This window comes from Peromyscus californicus, unplaced genomic scaffold, assembly GCF_007827085.1.
Source record: "Peromyscus californicus insignis strain IS unplaced genomic scaffold, ASM782708v3 Scaffold_12__1_contigs__length_115047231, whole genome shotgun sequence".
In the NCBI taxonomy this organism is placed as follows: domain Eukaryota; kingdom Metazoa; phylum Chordata; class Mammalia; order Rodentia; family Cricetidae; genus Peromyscus; species Peromyscus californicus.
The window spans coordinates 6,122,743-6,145,595 of NW_026294413.1; the positions used below are offsets into that span (position 1 = coordinate 6,122,743).

At 44.8% G+C, this 22,853-nt stretch overlaps 1 protein-coding gene across 5 annotated transcripts in view; it reads left to right on the forward strand.

Annotated features, from left to right (window-relative positions):
• The window catches only part of Dzip1 (DAZ interacting zinc finger protein 1), a 52,486-nt gene that overhangs the window by 21,570 nt on the left and 8,063 nt on the right, over nt 1–22,853 (forward strand). For 4 of the 5 annotated variants that reach the window (XM_052732468.1, XM_052732469.1, XM_052732472.1 and 1 more), the window contains 9 exons: nt 2,857–2,997; nt 3,387–3,435; nt 4,768–4,824; nt 10,755–10,811; nt 14,931–14,999; nt 16,781–16,917; nt 18,966–19,128; nt 19,607–19,736; nt 20,951–21,004. In XM_052732468.1, coding sequence (XP_052588428.1) covers nt 2,857–2,997; nt 3,387–3,435; nt 4,768–4,824; nt 10,755–10,811; nt 14,931–14,999; nt 16,781–16,917; nt 18,966–19,128; nt 19,607–19,736; nt 20,951–21,004 — 857 coding nt within the window. The remainder of the gene's footprint in view (nt 1–2,856; nt 2,998–3,386; nt 3,436–4,767; nt 4,825–10,754; nt 10,812–14,930; nt 15,000–16,780; nt 16,918–18,965; nt 19,129–19,606; nt 19,737–20,950; nt 21,005–22,853) is intronic. The other variant, XM_052732470.1, reaches the window with a different exon arrangement.

Below are 22,853 nucleotides of genomic sequence, written 5' to 3' on the forward strand. Positions count from 1 at the left end.
GAGAGCTTGAAATAGTGCCACACGCACACGCGCGTGCACACACACACGCACATGTGCACGCACACACACACACATGCACACACACACACACACACACGCGCGCACACGGCTTCGTGAGGCAGTATCTTGACTATCTTGTTTAAGCTCTCTGAATCCCCCTCTCATATTCCTGTCTGTACCTTTGTAACCATTCTTGATTGAGGTACCACAATGATGTCACCCCCTGATTTTTTCCCTGGGTTCCCTTGCTTCTTGGTGGCTGGCATAGCTCCTCAATTTGGGGATCTGGTCTAAGGTCCTAAACCTCCACCCCAAACCCTGAGCATTTTTACTAGAGTTTCTTTCTGATTTCTAGCTAAGCATTTCTCAGAAGACTTCTGTGGGTCACGGGGACATGCCCTTCCGACCATCTAGAAGTGTTGAGAAAGTTGGTTTTTGTTTTGTCTTGAGACAGGGTCTCACTAAGTAGCCCTGGCTGTTTTAGAACTCACAAGTAGTTGAAACTGGCTTTGAACTCACAGAGATCTGCCTGCCTCTTGCCCCCCAAGTGCTGGGATGAAAGTCATGCACTACTATGTCTGAAAGTTCTTAACGCTTTGTTTCTTGGAGAAATACTTAGAATCCACCAGGCTCTGAGGGGTTCTCTTCTGGCTTCCCACATGCTTCAGGCTCAGTGTTTCTACACGCACTTTTGGAAACACAGAGAACTTCACAGGCAAGACCATGCCATGTGTGGAGCCTTGACTCTGAAGCCAGATGTGGGAGTTCAAGGTCAGACTCTGTCGCAGCTCTCTGGATTTGAGTCATTTATGTTACCTCTCCAGACCTGAGTCTCCACATTGTACCATGAGTCTCGACTGCATTTCTGTAGCGCCATGGAATAAACAAGATCTGGAGTACATAGTGAGTGTTGATTTAAAAACACACAACCAGGCTGAAGAGATATAGTTCAATAGTGGTGGCAACACTGGTACGATTTGCTGAAGGAGGCGGAGGCAGGAGGATCACGAGTTCGAGGCCAGCCTGGGCTACACCTTTTTTTTTTTTTTTTCTACAAATGTAATTAGTATCGTGAGTGTAGTTAATAAATATCATGAGTGTAATTAAATAAATAATCAAATAAATAAAAAAACAGAGCAAAACAAAACAAAAAAAGCCCAAAAGTACATACTGCTCTTCCAGGGGACTTAAGTTCAGGTCTCAGCTCCCATATCAGGCAGCACACAACTGCCTGTGCCCAGCTCCAGACATTTCTAGCCTCCTTAGGTACCCACACTCATGTGCACATATCCACACATGCATACACATATATACAAGTTAACATTAAATCTTTCAAAAAAATAATGGAAAATGCCCATCTGGACACTCATACCCTCTCATGAGAGAAACTCTCCCCTGGCATTAAAGTTTCTGTGCCAGTTTGTGGGCGACCGTGACGAAATGCCCAGTTTGGTCAGCCCACCCCCTCTCTGTATCGGGAGTGAGATGCAGTGTCCTGAGTACCAGTTACCAGCTGGTTTGTGTTGTTTTTCGTTACCCTTCTGTTTTGTCAACCACTGAGACTGCTTGAGTGGCATTCCCTAGATTATCAGAAGCGATTTTTTTTGGTCCAGTCTGTAATCTCCCCTGGCATCAAGTTTCTGTGTTGGTTTATGGACGACTGTGAGGAAATGCTTGGCAGAAGCAGCTTAAAGAAGGGCTCACTGGTTCACAGTCGGAGGATACAGTCCACCCCAGTGGAAATCAGGGAGGCAGGAGCGTACTGTCAAGAAACAAAGAAGTGAATGTCACTGCTCAGGTCCCCTTCTGCTTCGTATTCAGTCCAGGACCTATCCCGTAGAATGATGGCCACGTTCAAGGTGGGTCTTCCCACTTCAGTGAACTCCATTTAGAAAATCCTTCACAGACAAGCTTAGAAGTTCATTTCTGCGGTGACTCTAAATTCCATTAAGTTGACAAGATTAACCATCACATGGGCTGAGGAGTTGGCTCAGCAGTTAAAAAGCTTGCCACACAAACAAGAGGACAAGCGATCAGGTTCCCACACCCTGTGAAAATGCTTAGCGGACTTGGTAGCCCATCTATAATTTCAGCCTCAGAAGGCAATCAGGATTAGCCATATCAGCCAGTTTGGGGTTGGATTGAGAGGTTCTGCCTGAGGAAGATAAGGAGTGATTGAGGAGGATGTCAATGTTAACCTTGGACTTCCACATGGACATGGGTACACGTGTGTGTACTCGCGTGCATGTGCACCCACACACATACACACTGAGACCATATGTATATACAAGTAAAAAGGAGAGATTAACCGTCATAGTCTCTAAAGATGAATCTGTGTGCATTTTGCCTCCCTTTCCCTCCATTCACACCTCCCTTCTCCCTCTGTTCCTGAAGCTCCTACATGTATGGACCAGTGATTATGCTGATCGCTGGGGTATAAAATGAATCAAATGAACTCTCTGGCCCATGACAGCCCAATTGAGCTGGCATGTTACGTGTGGATATGAGGGCAGGGCACAGGGCTGTATGTAAAGTTCATCCTGGAGGTGAGACCCCCAGGAAAGACCCTTGTCCTCAGTCACCAAGCAGCTGTGTGTTACTTGATAGAATATGCTCAAGTTGACTCATTGCCCGCCTGATCAGCTTTTTCTGTCTCAGACCATAAACTCCTGGGAAGGGATGAAGTCTAGCACAGCCAGGGCCTTGGCATGCATGGAATGAAGATTTTCTGAATGACTCAATGCAGAGAGACTGCAAAAAGCCAGCAGAGAAGTCAAGACAAGCACATAAAATCTGCAAAAAAAGAGATCGTGCATGTACCTTGCAGACTAACACGCTTCCCAATTGTTGTTCCAGCTCCTGTCGAATATCGAGAAGCTTCGAACCTCGATGATGGACGATCTAAGTGCACATAACGTTTTCTACAAGAGGCGGATAGAAGAACTAGGCCAGAAAGTGCAGGAGCAGAATGAGCTGATCCTCAGCCAGAGGCAGCAGGTATGCCTGGAGGAGCCGCACAGTTGGTCTGAGGACAGTGGTTTCGGTTATGGCATCTTAGGTTGAAGATGATAGAAGTCGACTCTTTGCTCCCTGAGATTGCTTGCAACAGTAAATGCATTAAAGTAAATTGTCCCCAAAGCTACTTTAGACACAGAAATGCCTCAGACTGTACATTTGAAGGTAGGTGAGCCTTTGCCCATGATCACTTGGAGAAATAGCCAGATCCGTGAGTGTTACCTTTCTACAACTCCTTCCTCTGTCAGGAAGCACATGTGGGGTGATTCAGTGAAAAAGTTAATGTACCAATGACCGTAACGGGCTTTGTTCGATCTGTCCGTCTCTAGTTTAGAATACGAATGGCTAGCCGACTGTTTTCTCTTTCATAGATCAGAGAATTTACCAGTAAACCATACATCAGTGTTGGTGAGCTGAAAGGTAAGTGCACAGGATCCCTGTGATAGAGCAGAGTGCCTTGCTTGACAGCATTGGGTACAGAAAATCTGGGCCTGCTGATTTGTGTCTACTAAAGCACCATTCTACTTGGTATTTTTATTTGGGATATATGTCCTCATGTTATTTTTAATATTTGAGAGATCTGTTGAAGAACTAAAAAAATCTAAACTCCCATTTACTATCTTATATATAACTCAGTCAGCAATTGTGTGCACAGTGCTGGTGAGTGGTCATTTGCCTCTTTAAAATTTTTCAAATTGTTATGTGTATGAGTGTTTTTGCCTGCATGTATGTATGTGTACCATGAGCATGCAAGACCAATGTGGAGGCCAGAAGAGGGCATCAGATCCTCTGGACAGTACTGGAGTGACAGATAGTTGTGAGCTGCCATGTGAGTGCTGGGAACTAAACCCAGGTCCTCTGCAAGAGCAGCAAATACTCCTAACCACTGAACCATCTTTCCAGTCCTGCCCTTTATCTCTCGGTTCGTACACATAAGACAGAGTTAAAAACACAGGGCCTAGCAAGAGTTTGAGTTCAACCCCCGTCTCTGGCACGGCATGTCTTTGTGAGTCTGCGTTCAGTTTCTTCATCTCTAACACTGGGGATCCAGTAGTAACTTAGCTAAAGCTTTGACACAAGGATGGAATGGAAGAACTCACTGGAAGTACAGCAGTGGCACTCCTGGCGCTGGCTGTTAGGACCGACATCAGACAGTCCTAAAACACCGTAGGGGTGCCTGCATCCCTCCCTGCAGCTGTCGAGGGTTAGAGCCTGATTCTAGGCGTGCTGGCAGTACTTACGACCGACTGCAGCAGTGGCCTGGCCATCTCCACCACTCGCGATCTGAATCAGAAGGGAAAGTGGAGCTAAAAGCTAGACTTCTGCCCAGAGATCCCAGGCTTGGCCGGGGCAGCTCAGACCGTTAAGGAATTTTGCTTACTTGAGGGACACTAGCTGGACTGGTAATGGGACACACAAGCTGGATTCCCTTCCATCTTTTTATGGCATAAATGTTTGGCAAAGAAGAGGGACTAAGTTCATGACTCCCTCTTAGAATAATAAGAGTTCAAGGGAGAAGAGATATAAATTAATGCTTATTTAAATATAGGCAGTTGACGTCATTCCAAAAAAAAAAAAAATGAGCTTTAAAAGAACTTGAGTCAAGCATACTCCACAGAGCCCTCAGCCCTCACTCTGTGTTGCAGAGGTTCTTTGGTTGTTTTACTGGTGGCAGAATTTAGGATGATTTGCTGCCAAAACTTGCTTCTGTCTTACGGTTTTCATTTTTAACTTATATTTTTGTCATTTCAGGGAATTCTCTAACCTGGCAAGCACTGGACTCTAGATCAGCTGGCCCTGCTGCACCCAGTAAGTATCTGTGTAGATTCAAGGTCTAAAATAGCTTTTTGCTCACTTTTTCTTGCTTACTTAATTTTTTAGAGACTTTTTTTCTTGGAGACAATATATTTGGTGATGACATGTGATCCATTTTGGTTCTGGCTTTGACTTAGCTCTGTAATCCAAGGCTGTAGATCTTGTAGATTTTGCTTAGTTATTATTTGGCAATTTGATTTATAAAGGAATGAGTAAAAATTTTGGCATCACGCAAGTTCACATTTTGAGATTTCCCGAGGGACCCTGGGAAGAGCATGGTTAGTGGCCAAGGCCACTGACATGACTGAGTCTCCATGCTGAGGGCTTTAACAGGTCCCCTGTCCCTTGTGTTCAGCATGGGCATCTGATCTGGGGCCTGGATTTGTCAAGATGCAGTTGTAAACCAGCAAGATCAAATCTGGGGACGGGGAGAGTGCTGAGGCAGTAAAAATCTTTGCTATGCAAGTGTGGGGACCTGAGTTTGGTCCCCAGCACTCAGGGACAAGCAAGATATAAGCTGGGCCCAGTAGCACATGTCTATAATCCCCGTACTAGGAGGTGGAGACAGGAATCTCTGGGACTTGTTAGTAGCCAGTCTAGCCAAATCTGCAAGCTCTGGGTTCAGTCAGAAATCTTTCTTAAAAGATACAGTGGATAGCTGGCGTGGTGGTGCATGCCTTTAATCCCAGCACTCGGGAAACAGAGGCAGGGGATCTCTGAGTTTGAGGCCAGCCTGGTCTACAGAATGAGTTCCAGGACAGGCAGGACTACACAGAGAAACCCTGTCTCAAAAAACAAACCAAAGATAAGCCAGAGAGCTAGCTCAGAGGTTAAGAGCAGTTATGAGGACTGGAATTCAGATCCAGACACTTACGTAAGAAGCCAGGCATTCTATAAACACCTGTTATTTGAGCTCTGAGAGATCAATTGCCCTCATCTGGCCCCTGCATACACAAGTATGCATACCCTTGTCACACCTATTCCCAGACACAAATACATACAGACATAAATAAATAAAATAAATCTGGTAATAATAAAACGGAGATCAATTGAGGAAGACACCTGACAATGATCCTCACCTTCCATAGTTGCACACACACACACACACACACACACACACACACACACACACACGGACATGTGTGCACACACAAACAAAGATGTGGTTGTCTCATACTTTTTTTTTTCAAATAATTTAAATATGTTTTATTTCTGAAAGGAGAAGAAAAGAACTCTGGGTAGAGGAAGTCGGAAAGCAGGTGATACTTGTGAGGGACAGTCAGGTGCGCTGTGTACACAGGGCTTTGGAGCACTAGTGGGCTCAGGCCTGAGACGGCACGGTACTGACACCACTCACCGGGCCGGCACCAGGACTGCGGAGTGACGAAGCACGTTGTTAGTGGTGTGTCTGGGAAATCTACTGATAGTTTCCATCGCTGTCTTTGCGGGGGCGCTTCTTGTGAAGCCTCAGTTGCCTCTTAAAGCCAGAGAGATTAGAAGTGGGGGGGGCAGGGGGAGGGGCAGCCGTGCTCAGTGCTAAGAGGAGGACCCGGATTCGGGAAATAAAAAACACACTTCAGGGAAGCGGGGAACGTTAAAAGAAAACTAACAAAGGAAATATCACCGAATAGAGAAACAGTGAAGAAAAGAAAAACCAGCAGCAAGCTGTGTTGGGAGTGATTTTCTCCAAGTGGACTGTCCAGACGGTCTGGGGTAGGCAACCAGATCTAATGGGATATGAGAAATCAGTTATTAAGATTTTGATATAGTAAATAATTCATTCTTCAGTTTTTCAAATATTTTTATGTTTTAAAATGTACATGATGTTTGTATGGTTGTTTGTGCAAATTAACATAAAGAAGAATGTGTAAATTGCCCCTGTGGTACATATGGTAAGAAAAAGTACTGATGTCACTGGGGTTAGGGGAGGTGGAGGCAAGTCCATAGCCCATATTTAGGGGTCCCTTAAGGGCGGTTTACTCATCCCCAATCCCCAACCCCTCCTCTGGCTTGGAGAAAGATCTAAAAGTCCCAGGTTCTAGGGATGACAGGGAAGTTCTCTTCGAGAACTTACCCTCAAGTTTCAGATAGAAAGATCCAAATACTAATGGAAAGGTCAGCACTGGAGTGACATGATCAATAAATCTGATCCATTCCTGGCAAGATGGAGGCTTTCTAGTGCCCAGTGCATACGGTGGACGTGGTCAAACCTGTGGACTGCCAGTGTGCTTCTTAGCGATGCAGACTGAGGTCAGTCATCTGGGATGGACTGACTTTGCCGCTGCCATCTGGGAGTGAAGTGTGCAGCTCTTCTCAGGAAGAGCCTGGTGTGGAGAGCTCAGGAAGAGCCTGGTGTGGAGCTCAGGAAGAGTCTGGTGTGGAGAGCTCAGGAGGAGTCTGGTGTGGAGAGCTCAGGAGGAGTCTGGTGTGGAGAGCTCAGGAGGAGTCTGGTGTGGAGAGCTCAGGAGGAGCCTGGTGTGGAGCTCAGGAAGAGTCTGGTGTGGAGAGCTCAGGAGGAGCCTGGTGTGGAGCTCAGGAGGAGTCTGGTGTGGAGAGCTCAGGAAGAGTCTGGTGTGGAGAGCTCAGGAAGAGTCTGGTGTGGAGAGCTCAGGAAGAGTCTGGTGTGGAGCTCAGGAGGAGTCTGGTGTGGAGCTCAGGAGGAGCCTGGTGTGGAGCTCAGGAGGAGCCTGGTGTGGAGAGCTCAGGAGGAGTCTGGTGTGGAGCTCAGGAGGAGCCTGGTGTGGAGAGCTCAGGAGGAGCCTGGTGTGGAGAGCTCAGGAGGAGCCTGGTGTGGAGAGCTCAGGTGGAGTCTGGTGTGGAGCTCAGGAAGAGCCTGGTGTGGAGCTCAGGAAGAGCCTGGTGTGGAGCTCAGGAGGAGCCTGGTGTGGAGAGCTCAGGAGGAGCCTGGTGTGGAGCTCAGGAGGAGTCTGGTGTGGAGAGCTCAGGAGGAGTCTGGTGTGGAGAGCTCAGGAGGAGCCTGGTGTGGAGAGCTCAGGAAGAGCCTGGTGTGGAGAGCTCAGGAAGAGCCTGGTGTGGAGCTCAGGAGGAGCCTGGTGTGGAGAGCTCAGGAGGAGCCTGGTGTGGAGCTCAGGAGGAGCCTGGTGTGGAGAGCTCAGGAGGAGTCTGGTGTGGAGCTCAGGAGGAGTCTGGTGTGGAGAGCTCAGGAGGAGTCTGGTGTGGAGAGCTCAGGAGGAGCCTGGTGTGGAGCTCAGGAGGAGTCTGGTGTGGAGAGCTCAGGAGGAGTCTGGTGTGGAGAGCTCAGGAGGAGCCTGGTGTGGAGCTCAGGAGGAGTCTGGTGTGGAGAGCTCAGGAGGAGTCTGGTGTGGAGCTCAGGAAGAGTCTGGTGTGGAGCTCAGGAAGAGTCTGGTGTGGAGAGCTCAGGAGGAGTCTGGTGTGGAGAGCTCAGGAGGAGTCTGGTGTGGAGCTCAGGAGGAGTCTGGTGTGGAGCTCAGGAGGAGCCTGGTGTGGAGCTCAGGAGGAACCTGGTGTGGAGCTCAGGAGGAGCCTGGTGTGGAGAGCTCAGGAGGAGCCTGGTGTGGAGAGCTCAGGAAGAGTCTGGTGTGGAGCTCAGGAAGAGCCTGGTGTGGAGAGCTCAGGAGGAGTCTGGTGTGGAGAGCTCAGGAGGAGTCTGGTGTGGAGCTCAGGAGGAGTCTGGTGTGGAGCTCAGGAGGAGCCTGGTGTGGAGAGCTCAGGAGGAGTCTGGTGTGGAGAGCTCAGGAGGAGCCTGGTGTGGAGCTCAGGAGGAGTCTGGTGTGGAGCTCAGGAGGAGTCTGGTGTGGAGCTCAGGAGGAGTCTGGTGTGGAGCTCAGGAGGAGTCTGGTGTGGAGAGCTCAGGAAGAGTCTGGTGTGGAGCTCAGGAGGAGCCTGGTGTGGAGAGCTCAGGAGGAGTCTGGTGTGGAGCTCAGGAAGAGTCTGGTGTGGAGCTCAGGAGGAGTCTGGTGTGGAGAGCTCAGGAGGAGTCTGGTGTGGAGCTCAGGAGGAGTCTGGTGTGGAGCTCAGGAGGAGCCTGGTGTGGAGAGCTCAGGAGGAGTCTGGTGTGGAGCTCAGGAGGAGTCTGGTGTGGAGAGCTCAGGAGGAGTCTGGTGTGGAGCTCAGGAAGAGTCTGGTGTGGAGAGCTCAGGAAGAGTCTGGTGTGGAGCTCAGGAAGAGTCTGGTGTGGAGAGCTCAGGAGGAGTCTGGTGTGGAGCTCAGGAGGAGTCTGGTGTGGAGCTCAGGAGGAGTCTGGTGTGGAGCTCAGGAGGAGTCTGGTGTGGAGAGCTCAGGAGGAGTCTGGTGTGGAGAGCTCAAGAGGAGTCTGGTGTGGAGCTCAGGAAGAGTCTGGTGTGGAGAGCTCAGGAGGAGTCTGGTGTGGAGCTCAGGAGGAGTCTGGTGTGGAGCTCAGGAGGAGTCTGGTGTGGAGCTCAGGAAGAGTCTGGTGTGATGAGGTTTGACCTTCTTCATTTCAGTCCCGTTAGTGCCTTCCATCATGGAGGAGAGTGCTCTGTGACTCTCCTCCGAGGTGCACTGGGAGAAGATCAGTTCTAACACAGCAGCATCTTTTGACTTTAAAGCTGGAATAACACCTAGATCAGTTTTTGTTTTTGTTTTTTCGGTGTTTTTTTTCCTGTAAAGAGTATATTGAGAGAGTAACTACTTGAAGTTACATGGCAAGATGCTCTTCTAAAACTATATAGTTGTGTAACATTACAAAACTAGCTGTAGACAGTAAAACAATGAACTTGGCCATGTTTCAATAAAACTTTATTTACAGAAACATCAGCAGGCTCCATATTTCTCACAGACTGTAGTTGGCAAAAACTTGATCTAGACTACACAAGTTGCCAAGAGTCCAGAAGTCCTATTTTCTACTTTTCTAGTAACTTAAGGACAGTTATGAGTGGAATGCTTTTGCCAGTATTTTTTGTTAAAAAAAAAAAAAAGTAAGCATACAGCGGTAACAAGGTTATGACCAATATTTTTAAGGTAGAGTTAGGACTAAAGATGAACTAGAGAAAGAAATAGTAAACTAGTAGGTAAGTTGTTTAATGGGGAGAAAAAATCCTGAGTAATTAGATACTCCAAGGACTCTCAGATAGGACTTGTGAAATCTTAGAAAGGAGGCTGAAGGATTTACCTTTCTAGGGAAATTAAAAATAGCATTTAGTGTTGACTGAGTCAGGTTCCCTCTGTCTCAAGTTGTGCCTGAATTAATAATTCCTTCACATCTAGCCTCATGCTTGGGATATTTTTCAGAACTCATTCTTCCTAAATGGAAACAATATAAATGTCCATTAAGTAATAGACAGTTGGGGTCTAGTTATATACTGGACCATAAAAATAATGCTAACTGTGACATATTACACAGTGCATAAAAATAATGCTGATTGTGACATATTACACAGTGAAAACACGCTGACTGGAGGAAGCCAGAACACAGTGTGTAGTTCTGTATGTGTGAAATACTCAGTCAAGTCACAGACACACAGATGGCAGTACTTGTTCTAGAGGCTGAAGAGGTGGGTAGGAAGGGAGCCACAACAGCTAACAGATATCGGCATTTAAGGAAGATTCATAAAGCTCTAAGATTAGGTAGTGATTGTGGTCACATAGTTCTGTGAATATCCTAAAAACTACTCTCTCTCTCTCTCTCTCTCTCTCTCTCTCTCTCTCTCTCTCTCTCTCACACACACACACACACACACACACACACACACACACACACACACACACACACACAAGTAATTATTTCTTGGTAAAGTTATTTTCGAAGGCTTATAATAATTTAAAAAAATATTGTAAAAAATCAAATTAAGCCAGCCGGCTAGCACCTGTTGTCTGCGGCATGTGCTTCCTGTGGGCTGTCTGTATCTTTTTGGAGGGTGTGTGGTCAGATGCTTAGGCCGTCACGGCCAGGCCAGTGAGCTTGTCCTTTTGTTCTGTTTCAGTGAGTGCCTCAGCCACACAGACTCTGGATGGCCCACCCAGCCTGACCATGGTACATGGTAGGTTTCAACAACAGCCTTGATGTTTGGGGTGCAGTTTTCACCCCGAGTTAGATAATTCATTAACCCAGATTGCCAGCGGGGTTCGATTATATAAAACAGGAAACACTTTAGTAACTACAAAGCAGTTAGTAAAACCTGTGTCTTCACAGATTACATGACTGAAAACCAAACATGCTGCCGACACCATAAAGCGTGCAGTGTGTGGGTGTGTTGTTGGGCCTACCCACAGCACTTTTAACTTTGGTACTTCATTTATTTATGATCTTGGCGGAGGGATAGGTCCCGAGGAAGGCCAGCCAACCAGCACATGCCCCAGGGCATTTCTGTTTGTTTTTATAACTTTCAGTGTGGTGGCTAGTCACCTCTTTTAAACAAATGGTCTCAACGATTGGTCAGGAAGATGTAGAAAAAAGAGAAACCAAAGGCAATAAACTGCACAAGGCGCTAGGGAGGAAATCTCTGCCAGAACCGACTCCTCAGACAGGACAGTGGGTGCGAACAGGACATCTGTCGGGTAGATGGATGACTATTTGCAGCTGTATTTCTCGTCTATGGAATTGGGGTTCTTTCAGTGTCTATCCCCTGCTCGTTATGTGTTTTCCTGTATGTTACAGGAAACATGCGTATGTGATAGCTAACAAAACACAGCTGCTGTGTGTTACAAAGAATTAAGGCAGGGGGACTGCTTCATTCCTGTCCTGTCTACAGATGATTTAGAATCTAATGATTACCTCCTTCCACTTTGGGTTTTGACCCTTAAAAGAACAGACGTTGGCTGAGTAGTAGCCTATACGGCTCAGTAGATATAGCACTTGCCACACAAGTATGGGGATTAGAGTTTGGATCCCCAGAACCCACATCTGGAATCCCAGTGCTACTGAGGTGAATGGGAGGCAGAAACATGAGAGTCCCGGGAAATCCAAGCCAGCAGCCCCGCACACAAAGCCGTGAGCACAGTGGGCGACGAGGACTGAGACTCATGTTCCACCGACTTCATATGCATGCCATGGTGCTCCCAGACCCACACTGACGCACGCACGCACACATGCATGCACGCACGTGAGCCAATTGATCAATCAATGAATCAGTGTTTTTGTTTTTCATTGAAAGAAAAGTAGACATGGGTGTGGTGGTATGGGTCTTGAATTCCTTGTCCTATGCTCAAGTTTTTTAGCATTTGATAGAAAAGGCTCATGTGTAATTTGTCTTACAAATCCCTGTTCTTTTAAAACAGTCTTTTCTTCAAACTTTTTCTGCCCTGTTTTGGAGTAGGAAACTGCAAAAAGAGGGAGTGCCCATTAGCAGCTGCTGACTCAATGATCCTGAGTTAGCCCTCAGTAGAAGGAGTCAGTCACCCCATCTATTGCATTAGCATGGTTTAAGGTGAGCCTGCCTCCCCAGGGGGGTGGCCCCTTGGCTAGGAGACTCACCTGGCTACTGTGTAACTTTTTAAAAACTTAAATTGAGACTGGAGAGATGGCTGAGATATTAACAGCACTAGCTGTTGTTCCAGAGGACCCAGGTTCAATTCCCTGCACCCACGTGGGCAATGCACAACTCCTTTCCTGGGGATCTGGTGCCCTCTTCTGGCTTCTGTGGGCACTGCACACAGAGTACACAGACATACATGGCAGTCAAAACCTCTATATACAGAAAAACAAAATGGAAAAAAACTTATTTTTTAACTATGAAATTAGTTGTCATCCTTAGGTCTTTCATTTCTGTATTTGAAGCTAGAAATAATCTTAAAATATCAATGCTGAATCACAATTTTGAAAAATTTTTGTGGTACCTGATGAACTTAAATTCCCCTCCAAGGAGCTGTGGGTCCATTTCAAATTTAAAGTTGTACCCTCCTGTACCCTACCTAGAAATAGACTGTGTTCCAAAGTTTATTTGAATATCATTTAAAGCTGGGTGGTGGTGGTGGCACACCTTTAATCCCAGCACTCTGGAGGCAGACAGATCTCTGTGAGTTCAAGGCCAGCCTAGTCTATAAAGCGAGCTCCAAGACAGCCAGGGCTACACAGAAAGACCCTGTCTTGAAAAACCAAAAAAGAAAAAAAAAAGATGACAGGCAGTAGATTGACTGGCTTTCTGGCAAAGCAACAAGAGTTGATTCTTATATTTTTTTCTCATATATATATATATATATATATATATATATATATACACATACATATATACATAGTATATATACATGTGTAAGTTCATTTGTTCACGCAGCCACACATCCATTCAAATTAGTGTCCTGGAAATACCCATTAATAAAAGCCAGACTTCCCAAGTGTTAGGTGTGTAACAACTCAGATCCTTGCCTGGCTGCCTGGTGAACACTCAGTAACTGGTGGCCCACTCCCTGTGTGTTGTGAGACAGACTTTTCTTGGGGAGAGATGCAACATACATGTCTGCTCACCCTCTGTAGGGAGCCCACAACAGATCAAAGTACCGACACCACCAAACTCAAAACTCCTACTTGGTGAACCAGTGGGTTTCATTGGGGTCACTTACAAGGATATGGGGGAAGGGTCACGTCCAGGAGCAGAAATGGCCGAGTCAGCTGCATCACCAAGGCCCGCCCCAGCATGGGTGATGGCTTACTGGGACCCTGGAGCACACTGCACAGCCTGCAGGCAGCTCATCAGGTTAGAGACTGCCCCTCTTCCAGGAAGCTGGTTTCTGCTTCTCCCAGGCAGCTGGTCTGCTCTGAGTCTTTGCGACTTTGGCTTATCTGAGAGTCTTCTTTGCAACTTAACTCTGTCTGAGAGGGACTCAGCTTTTATTTACTCTGGCAGGGAGGGGCCTAGTGAGTCTGCTCAGCTTCAGGGACTTCCTGGAGCTATTTTAATTGTTTACCTTCCTGCTTAAGGAGATTCCTGCAGGATAGAATGTTTCAATCTTGGAGGAAACTGTTACACAACACCATTCTGGAGGCTAAGACAGAAAGAAATGGCTTTCCCCTCAAGGTGAAAGTGTGAAGTGGAGAAGTGCTCTTTGTCATCTCTGAGCTGCAGGTGTTTGAGCCATGCATCGTGTAAGCCAGCGTTGATGGTTGGGTGTTGCCATGCCTACATCCTGAATGCTAACACTGCACCTTCCCCATGAAAGCGTTTTCCTTCTTTCCCAGGACGGGGCTTGGTTTGATTGAGCTCCTGGCAGATTTCTTGGTGCAGGTGGATAGCACGTCCCGGCTAAAAGTCAACCAGAGATGTCATTTCCCAGTCTCCATCTGAGTTCTGGGGTAAACTTCACCTCACCCAGCAATGGGCGGGGCTCTTCTCTAGCCTGTAGCCTCACCTGGGGCTCTCAAGCATAGAACGGGAGTCTGGGGATGTGGATGTCTTTAAGAATGGGTCTCCTTATTGTTGCTTACCCGCCTCTGTCTCACGCTCATGCTTTGCTAGTTCTTCATCTTGGCGCACTGCTAGCCAACAGTTCAGAGGGTTGACAGGTGGCCAGGCATGGGTGCAAGCTATCCAGGCCCAATACATCCCCTTGGAAGGTCTGGCTTCTGTTTTATTTAAGGGTACTCTATTTATTTCTGGTATTCTATTTTAGATAGATGGCTCATTGGAAAGGCTTTTTGACGTTATACCCCAGGTGTCAGGCAAGAGATTAATGAATGAGAAGTTTTCATTTAAGTACTTAAAATATATAGTTTTAAAATTATATTTGAAGTTAATAGAAAATACCTAGAAATTGAAGAGTTCCTGGGAAAGTGACCAATTGTAGTTGCCTCAGCCAGGCATGGTAGCTCAATCCTTATAATTCAGTCATTTAGGAGGTGGAATCAAGATCAAGGTTCAAGGTCATTGTTTGCTACATAGAGAGTTCAAGGCTAGCCTCAGCTACATAAGACCCTACTTTTTAAAAAAAAAGAATATATAAATAAAATAATAAAATCAAAAGTGTCTCCCTCAATATTATCCCAGTAGATCTTTGCTATTTTGGCAGAATATGTCTGTGGATATGTGTATGTATGTATGTATGCACACACACACACACACACACACACACACACACACACACACACACAGTGGTTTGTATATACATATGTACGTCTGTAAACTATTTGGGAGGAAGCAAACATTCGCATTACTCCTCTCTGTCCTCAGGAACAGAGCAGGCGTTCTCGTCACACGTCCTGGAGCCGATAGAAGAACTTTCTTCAGAGGAAGAAAAAGGTAACAAAGCACCAGCATTCCTCATTTGCTCAAATCTGGAGCTGAGAGTCCAAGTCCGTGCTGCGTACCATGCCGTATCGAAAACAAGAAAGGCGTCTAGATTTGAATGCCATTTCCACTGATAGGATATCAGCATTTGTTATCTAGTTCCCCTAACGTTCCTATAGCCTCTGCTTTATTGTGGTTTTTTTTTTCTTCCTGCAGGGAAATTAATAAGAAATTTTCTATGTCGGGAAACTTAAAAACAAAAATTTTTTATTTCAGTACAGATATGCTGACCAGATGAAATAGCAAAACAGTATGTTTGTGTCACAGTGGTTTCTCACAGTGTTAGCCTGAAATGAATGAGTAAAGTGTCCATTTCCAAATTACTGTGTTTTCCAGTGCTGGGGATCAAACTCAGGGCCTTGCACATGCTCAGCAAGGGTTCTGCCTGGGAACCATAGCCCCAGTCCCCAAATTACTCTCAATGTCAAAAAAGAAACCAGAATCTAAGCACTGGATATGAAATAGTTAGAGAAAAATAGGACTCCGTGGTAGGATGTGGGAGCTGTTACAGTGGAGCTGGTAAATCATTATTGCTAATATATTCCATTTGGCATTTCTAAAAATTGCTTTTACATATTTCTGAAGTTTATGAAAAATTGTGTAATTGTCTTTTCTTTTTAAAAATGTGCATTTGAGGCAGGATTTCACATAGTCCAGCTGGGCTTCAAGTCTGGGTCTCCCTGCCCTTCCCTCCCAAGTGCAGTGACTGTGACTGTGTGCCATAATGCTCGGGGAGGGGGTTGGTTTGGTTTTTGTGTTTTTCAAGACAAGGTTTCTCTGTGTAGCCCTGGCTGTCCTCTCTCTCTAGACCAGGCTGGCCTTGAACTCACAGAGATCCTCCCGCCTCTACCTCCCGAGTGCTGGGAACACTCAGCTTCATAAGGAGTCTTTTCTAATGTCAGACATACATTCTGAAAACTTGCTTCAATCAGTTTCTTGTGATTTTTCCTTATCAATAACAATGCTTCACCATGTATCACTCCTTTTTTCTTATAAATTTTTTTAAAATTTATTTTTATTTGTTATGTGCATTGGTGTTTTGCCTGCATGTATGTCTGTGTGAAGCTGTCAGATCCCCTGGAACTGGAGTTACAGATAGTTGTGAGCTACCACGTGGGTACTGGAAATTGAACTTTTCCTCTGGAAGAGCTGTCAATGCTCTTACCTGCTGAGCCAACACTCCAGCCCCCATGCGTCATTTCTTAAGTGGAAAACTATTTGGTAATAAATATAAGGGTTCCATTATTAACTATTTCTGTCATGAAGAGAGGTGAAAAATATGTATTCCAATATGTAAACTTCAAAAAATGTTCTTTTTTTTTTAAAATTGTAATTATGTGTGTATGTAAGTGGGGGTATGCATGTGAGTGCAGTGCTTAAAATTTAAATAAACTGGACTTTTTCTCTTCATAAGATAAATTCTAACTAGGCTTAGAGATGAACTTTTGGGGAAATACTCCCACTGATAAAACATTAAACATTAAAGAAATATATAACCTATTTCTTAAGTTGACTAACTGCAATTTGGGTAAGCAGTCAGTAGTCTTAGAAGTCACTAAGTTCGGAGGCAGACTTAAATCAGTTTTAGAAGTTAAGATATGCTTATAAAATCTCCAAACTTTAAACTCTCACAGATGTTTACTTTGTCTTAAAGTTGTATGTTGCTGTTTTCCACTCCGAATGTATTTCTATAATTCTCTTTAAATCTGCTTTTTCATAAAACCTTAATTCAGGACGAGAAAATGAACAGAAATTAAATAAGAAGACGTATGTAAGGAAGGCTTTGAAGGGCAGCTCCTCCTCTAAGGGGCTGAGGACGAACTTGGAGAAGGCGCTGGGAAGGAAACTGAGGAGCTTTGGGATTGACGAAGTACGTTGACTCATTTCCTTGTTATGTCCCATTTCCTGTATCAGGACCCATGAGAGAGGAGAAGAAAGTCTCCGAATTTAAAGATTGGATGCTGATTAAACTTGGATTAGCAGAACTCTGGGTAGCATTTGCTAAGATATTAACAAATACAAACTTATTTATAAACGGGAATAAAATGTGGGCTAAAATGCATTATTACTTGTTTTATATAAAGAGTAGGTGACTTGACTAGATTACATAGGTAGTAATGAGAGAGCCAGAGTCTGTCTGGGTGGTTATAGTGCATTGATACATTCAGAATAATACATTTTGATATTCACCTCATACCACTGCTCATTACAGAATCAGCACTTCGTAAATGTTGAGTAAATGGGCAGCTGAATTAGGTTTCATTTTGAAGCCAAATTGAATTATCTTAGTATCACATCTTACATATAAACCCTTTGTGCTTTTAAAATTCTTTATTAGAATACAGTAAGTATATAAATCCTAACAATTTGATGAATTTATTTGTGTGCTGGTAAATACATGGCTATATATGTATGAATGTATGTATGTATTATATGCAAATGCATGTAAACATATACACATGTGAACACATGTATGTAAGCATGAATGTACATTATACCCAGAGGCATGCTTCTGCGTGATAGATGGGTACAGTATGTATGTGTATGTAGATGTGCACATGTGTATATTGCTGCATGTCTCAGGTGTTTGTGGGTAGACATATGTATGGATATAGCTGTGTGTTTATGTACATACACATTTGCATGCAACTATTTGTTCATACATGTACATGTATACACATATATTTGAGTAAGCATATGGATACACTGTGTACCTCCATGTTTGTATGTTTATATATGTGTGTATTTATAGGTATGTGGATGGGTTTGTGTGAGAGAATTGCAACCAGCATCCGGTGGTAACATTGAACATTTCTAGTGCCCTATAAGGTCCCCTTGACTTCGTGCCTGCCTGTCACAGCTGCTCTCCAACGAGGGGTGACGGGTGTTGTGACTGAATTTTCCTCGTTCTTGGGCCCCAGAGAAGTGGAGTCATGTGCTGTGTGCTGTTCTGCAGCTTGCCTCTTTTGATGATGCTCTAGTCTGTGGGGTTCGTGTCTGTCTCACACACCAGTAGTTTGTTCTTTATTTACTCTACTGTGGCATCGAGTTGTCTGAATACCGTGCAGTTTTATCTCTCCTGAAAATGGATAAATGTGCAAGGTTCCCGCATGCGCTCTTTAGCTGAGTTTTGTGCGTGTTCCTTGATGTGAGCCTAGAACATCAAGATAGGTGTCTTTCTTCTGGAGGTGTATCCAGGAATGACGTTGCTGGGTCAAGAGGCAGACACGTTTATCTCATAGCTGCTCCTGAGTGTTTTCTCAAGTGTTCTGATCCCCACGCACCCTGACTCTCTGTGTGTAACTCCTTAGACTCTCTGTGTGTGACTCCTTAGACTCTCTGTGTGGGTTTTTAGCTGCACTGGGGCGGTGGAAACCAAGAAACATCCATGCAGTGTCCACGGTTCCCATGCAGATGCTCCTGAGACTAGATTTTCATGTTTGCTGTCTCTATGAGTTTCGGGGATTTTAATTTTAATCAGAGCCTCATCTATGATTTTTCTCCTAGTGTTTGGAGACATTTTTGTTTGTTTCCTAGTTTGGGGGTTTTGGGGTGTGTGTTCAGAATTAGAAAAGCTTAACTTTATTTCCATTTGAAGCAGTTGTTCTGATACCGTTGGTCCTGTGATCCACCTTTCCCATTCATTTGAAATAGTGCTTTTATTATGTGGAAACTGCTTGTGTGTATTTGGATCTGCTTTGGACCTTCAGTTACTTTACTATGTTTATTGGTTAGTTAGTTAGTTAGCTGGTTAGTTAGTTTTTAGTTTTTTCAAGACAGGGTTACTCTGTGTAGCCCTGGTTGTCCTGGAACTCACTTGGTAGACCAGTAGAACAGAGTTAATGCCGACATATGTCTACAAATGAAAACCATCCAAGGATAATGATAACAGAGTGATACAACATCTTATTCCTTCAGGATATACATGGTATTCCATGTGACGTCTTGAATAGTTCACTTAAAGCCATGCAATTAGCCAGACATGATCTGGCAAAACAAATGCCTGACATTCAGCAAATTCGAGAATCCCTTGAACATCAGCTCATCTGTAAAATGGAGGAGAAAGTGTCGCTGTCTTCGGGTAAGCTGCTGCCACCTCCTGGTATTTCATTGCTACAAATGGGAGCTAAATTTAACAGCCTTTTTATAATTTTAAATGTTTGCAAACTTGGGCCCTGGCAACTTTCTTACTGTCTTACTTGAAATGCTGGGCCTTGGGTTATACTTTTATTTTGAGAAGCCCTAACTCACACTTTGGGGTGGATATATACCTATAATCCTAGCACTCAGGAGGTAAGGGCAGTTGGAACAGGAGTTCAGAATCCTTCTTAGCTATATAGCATATTCAAGGCCACCTGGGCTACAAGAGATTCTGTCTCAAAAAAAAAAAAAAAAAAACCCAAGAACAAACAAACAATAATAAGAAGCCCTGAGTCAGGATCCCAGCCTGGGAGGCTTGTTCCTTTTGGTGACACCCTGGAAAGCATTGTGCCATTTACTTTGACTTTTCACTTTACCACAGAGGCAATGGAGACTCATGAATGATGTTTCCCTTCCAGATAGGCACAATATCCCTCCCATGACCACCTTCCCAGCTGAAGAAGTACCCAAAGCCACCCAACTTCCCCCACAAAGCAGGCCATTGGTCAGACAGAGGACTGTGTTTACTGATAAGGTGGCTGTCCCAAAGTGAGTATTTTCAACTTAAAAAAAAAAAAAGTATTGTTTGTCTTAGCCAACTGAAGTTGCTATAACAATACATCACAGACTGTGGCTGGAGAATTTCTCTCCAGCTCCCACCAAGCCCCGGCAGTCCGACAGCCCACTTATAATATAAACACACAGACGCTTATATTATTTACAAACTGTATGGCCGTGGCAGGCTTCTTGCTAACTGCTCTTATAGCTTAAATTTATCCATTTCCATAAATCTATACTTTGCCACGTGGCTTGTGGCTTACCGGCATCTTCACATGCTGCTTGTCATGGCGACGGCTGGCAGTGTCTCCTCCCACCTTCCTGTTCTCTCAGTTCTCCTCTCTCTTAGTCCCACCTATACTTCCTGCCTGGCCACTGGCCAATCAGTGTTTTATTTATTGATCAATCAGAGCAACACATTTGACATACAGACCATTCCACAGCAACAGACTGGGTCACTGAGAGAGCAGGAATTTATTTTGGAGGCTGGAAGTTCAGAATCAAGGTGTCAAAGGTCAAGTTCTCTTGTCACAGTTCACACAGCGAACAAGCCCTGGTCTCTTCCTCTTTTAAAGGAAGTCTTAGCTGCTTTTCAGTTGCTGTCACAAAGCACTATGACCAAAGCAACTTATAAAAGAAAGCATTTAACCTGGGGGCTCATGGTTCCGGAGGGTTAGAGTCAAAGACCATCATGGTGGGAGCATGGCAGCAGCCAGGCAGCCATGGAGCTGTAATCGAGAGCTAACATCTCAATCCACAAGCACAAGGCAGAGAGAGCTAACTGAAAAAAGATGGGTCATTGAAACCTCAAAGCCTGTCTCCAATGACATACCTCCTCCAAGAAGGCCATATCTCACACCTCCTAGTCTTCCCAAACAGGCCCAGTGGGGACCATGTCAAACATTTGAGCTTACAGGAGCCATTTTCATTCAGACCACCACAGGCAGTAATTCCATCATGGGGACCCGACCCTTTGACTCCATTTAGTCCAGAACTCTCTAAAGTCCTGCCTCCAGATGTCACCACACTACAGGTCTGGTGGCTTACAAACATTGAGTCAGGAGCAGCGAATCATATTCACAACTTCCATGTAGTCTCTGGTGATAACCAAGACTCTTGTGTTTTCCACAGACATTGCGTCAACTATGTTATTTACTTATGTGCTTTAGAAATATTTTTTGTCTTCCTCTAATTTTTTTTTTTAGATTTAAGAAAAATACCAAAGAAAGTCATTTTCTCAGAAAGTTTTCATCTACCAAGTGAGTACTGGAGAGGTTCTGGGGGTGAGTGGAATGGATATAAAGTTTCTGGGCATTCCTCTCGTGGTGAAGTGGGGACTCACTGTGATTAAGTAAAGACTCAGTGGTTATTCATCAGGATTACTTTTTGAGTCCTTTGTGGCTTATTATTTGTGACATGTCTTCTTCAGTTACCCTGTCACTCATTAGCATTTCACCACAACATGGCCTCCATTAAGAAAAAGGACCACCCCTGAGTGGTTCTTATACAGCCTTCCCAGTGAGATATTTTTAACAAGCACATTTCAATAGGACGGATGGTGTTTCGGTGCCTGGGTCCATGATCACACAGGTGTCAGGTGATGTTTGGGCACTGTGACCCCTCGTCAGGGCTGATGAAGACTAGACTGCCTTCCGCTGGGGTGCCTCAGGAGATAAGAATCTTTGTTCATGCATCAGCTGACATTCATCATGTGCTTCTTCTGAGCCTAATTGAAAAAATTTTTTTCTGTAAATGTGACGCTTTCTTGTTCATAGAATACTGTTTTTGATGATGGTCTGTTTTTCAGACGAGGTCTTACTGTGTAGCTCAGGCTGGCCTGGAACACGTTCTGGCTACACTGGCCTTGACGTCACAGAGATGCTCCTGCCCCTGCCTCCTAAGTACTGGGATTAAAGGCGTGGGGTACCAAAGGCTTTGGGTCATTTTACAAATTAAATGAGAACATACATAAGAGTTTTGGCACTTGTGGGCACTCAGTAAATTACCTGTCTGTTTTTGTTATTTGTTCTAAATGATACTCATTTTCTCTCGGTTGAATGTTATTGTCGTTGCCTGAGTCTAGAGATAACACCATCGTGTAGAGACACATAATGTTTCCTCTTCTCGTGAGCACACCTCACGAGAAGAGCTGTCTCATGTGTGACTGAACAAGTGTGTACAGGCCCATGTACATGGAACTCAGGCTTTCTAAAGGTGTTTTTCAAATGGACAGTGCTGTCCCTAACTTGGGGTGGCAATCCATGAGTCAGAAGTAACAGGATTTTAAAAGATAGAGCAGTTTGAGTGTAGATATGTTTTTCATTCGCTGAGAAGGGTTTTAAGAATACTGGGATGGTACACATCCAGGTTTAGGGGAACTTTAGTCCGTTTTTGTAACTGTGTCATGATTGGCAGATCTGAGTCTTTAGGACCCCTCAGTTTTGCGCATGGCTATGGCTTCACTGCGTCCTTGTCTGTGGGTACAGGGGAGTGACCTTTGTTATACTTCTGGGAATTACCTGTATCACCTTATAAGGCAAACACATGAAGTTAATATGGAGGATTCTCAAGAAACTAAAAATAGAACTTCCATAGAACCCAGCTGTCCCACTTCTGGGCATGCTCCCAAAGGACTCTAAGTATCATCATAGAGAGATATCCACATATACATGTTTCTTTCTTCACTCTTCAACATAGCTAAGAAATGTCCATCAAGAGATGACTGGAGAAGGAAATGTGGTACATGTACAAATTGCCATTTTATTCAGGAAAATGCGTAGAACTAGAAATTACTTTTAAGCAAAATATTCCATACTCAGAAAGACAAACATTAAATGTTTTCTCTCATATGTAGAGCCTAGGTTTTAATTTTTATGTATATATGTGGGGGTGATACATTAGTCATAAAACTAGAGGGGTCCATGAATGGGAAAAGAGGATTAAGGAAAATAGAGAAATAAAAAGAGGGGAACAGGATGTATGTGACAAGAAAACAGAAGTCCAGTGTGGGGAGGGAGGAGGGAGAGGAGGTGGAGGGGGAGGGAGAGGAGGGGGAGGGAGAGGAGGAGGGGGAGGAAGAGGAGGAGGGGGAGGGAGAGGAGGAGGGGG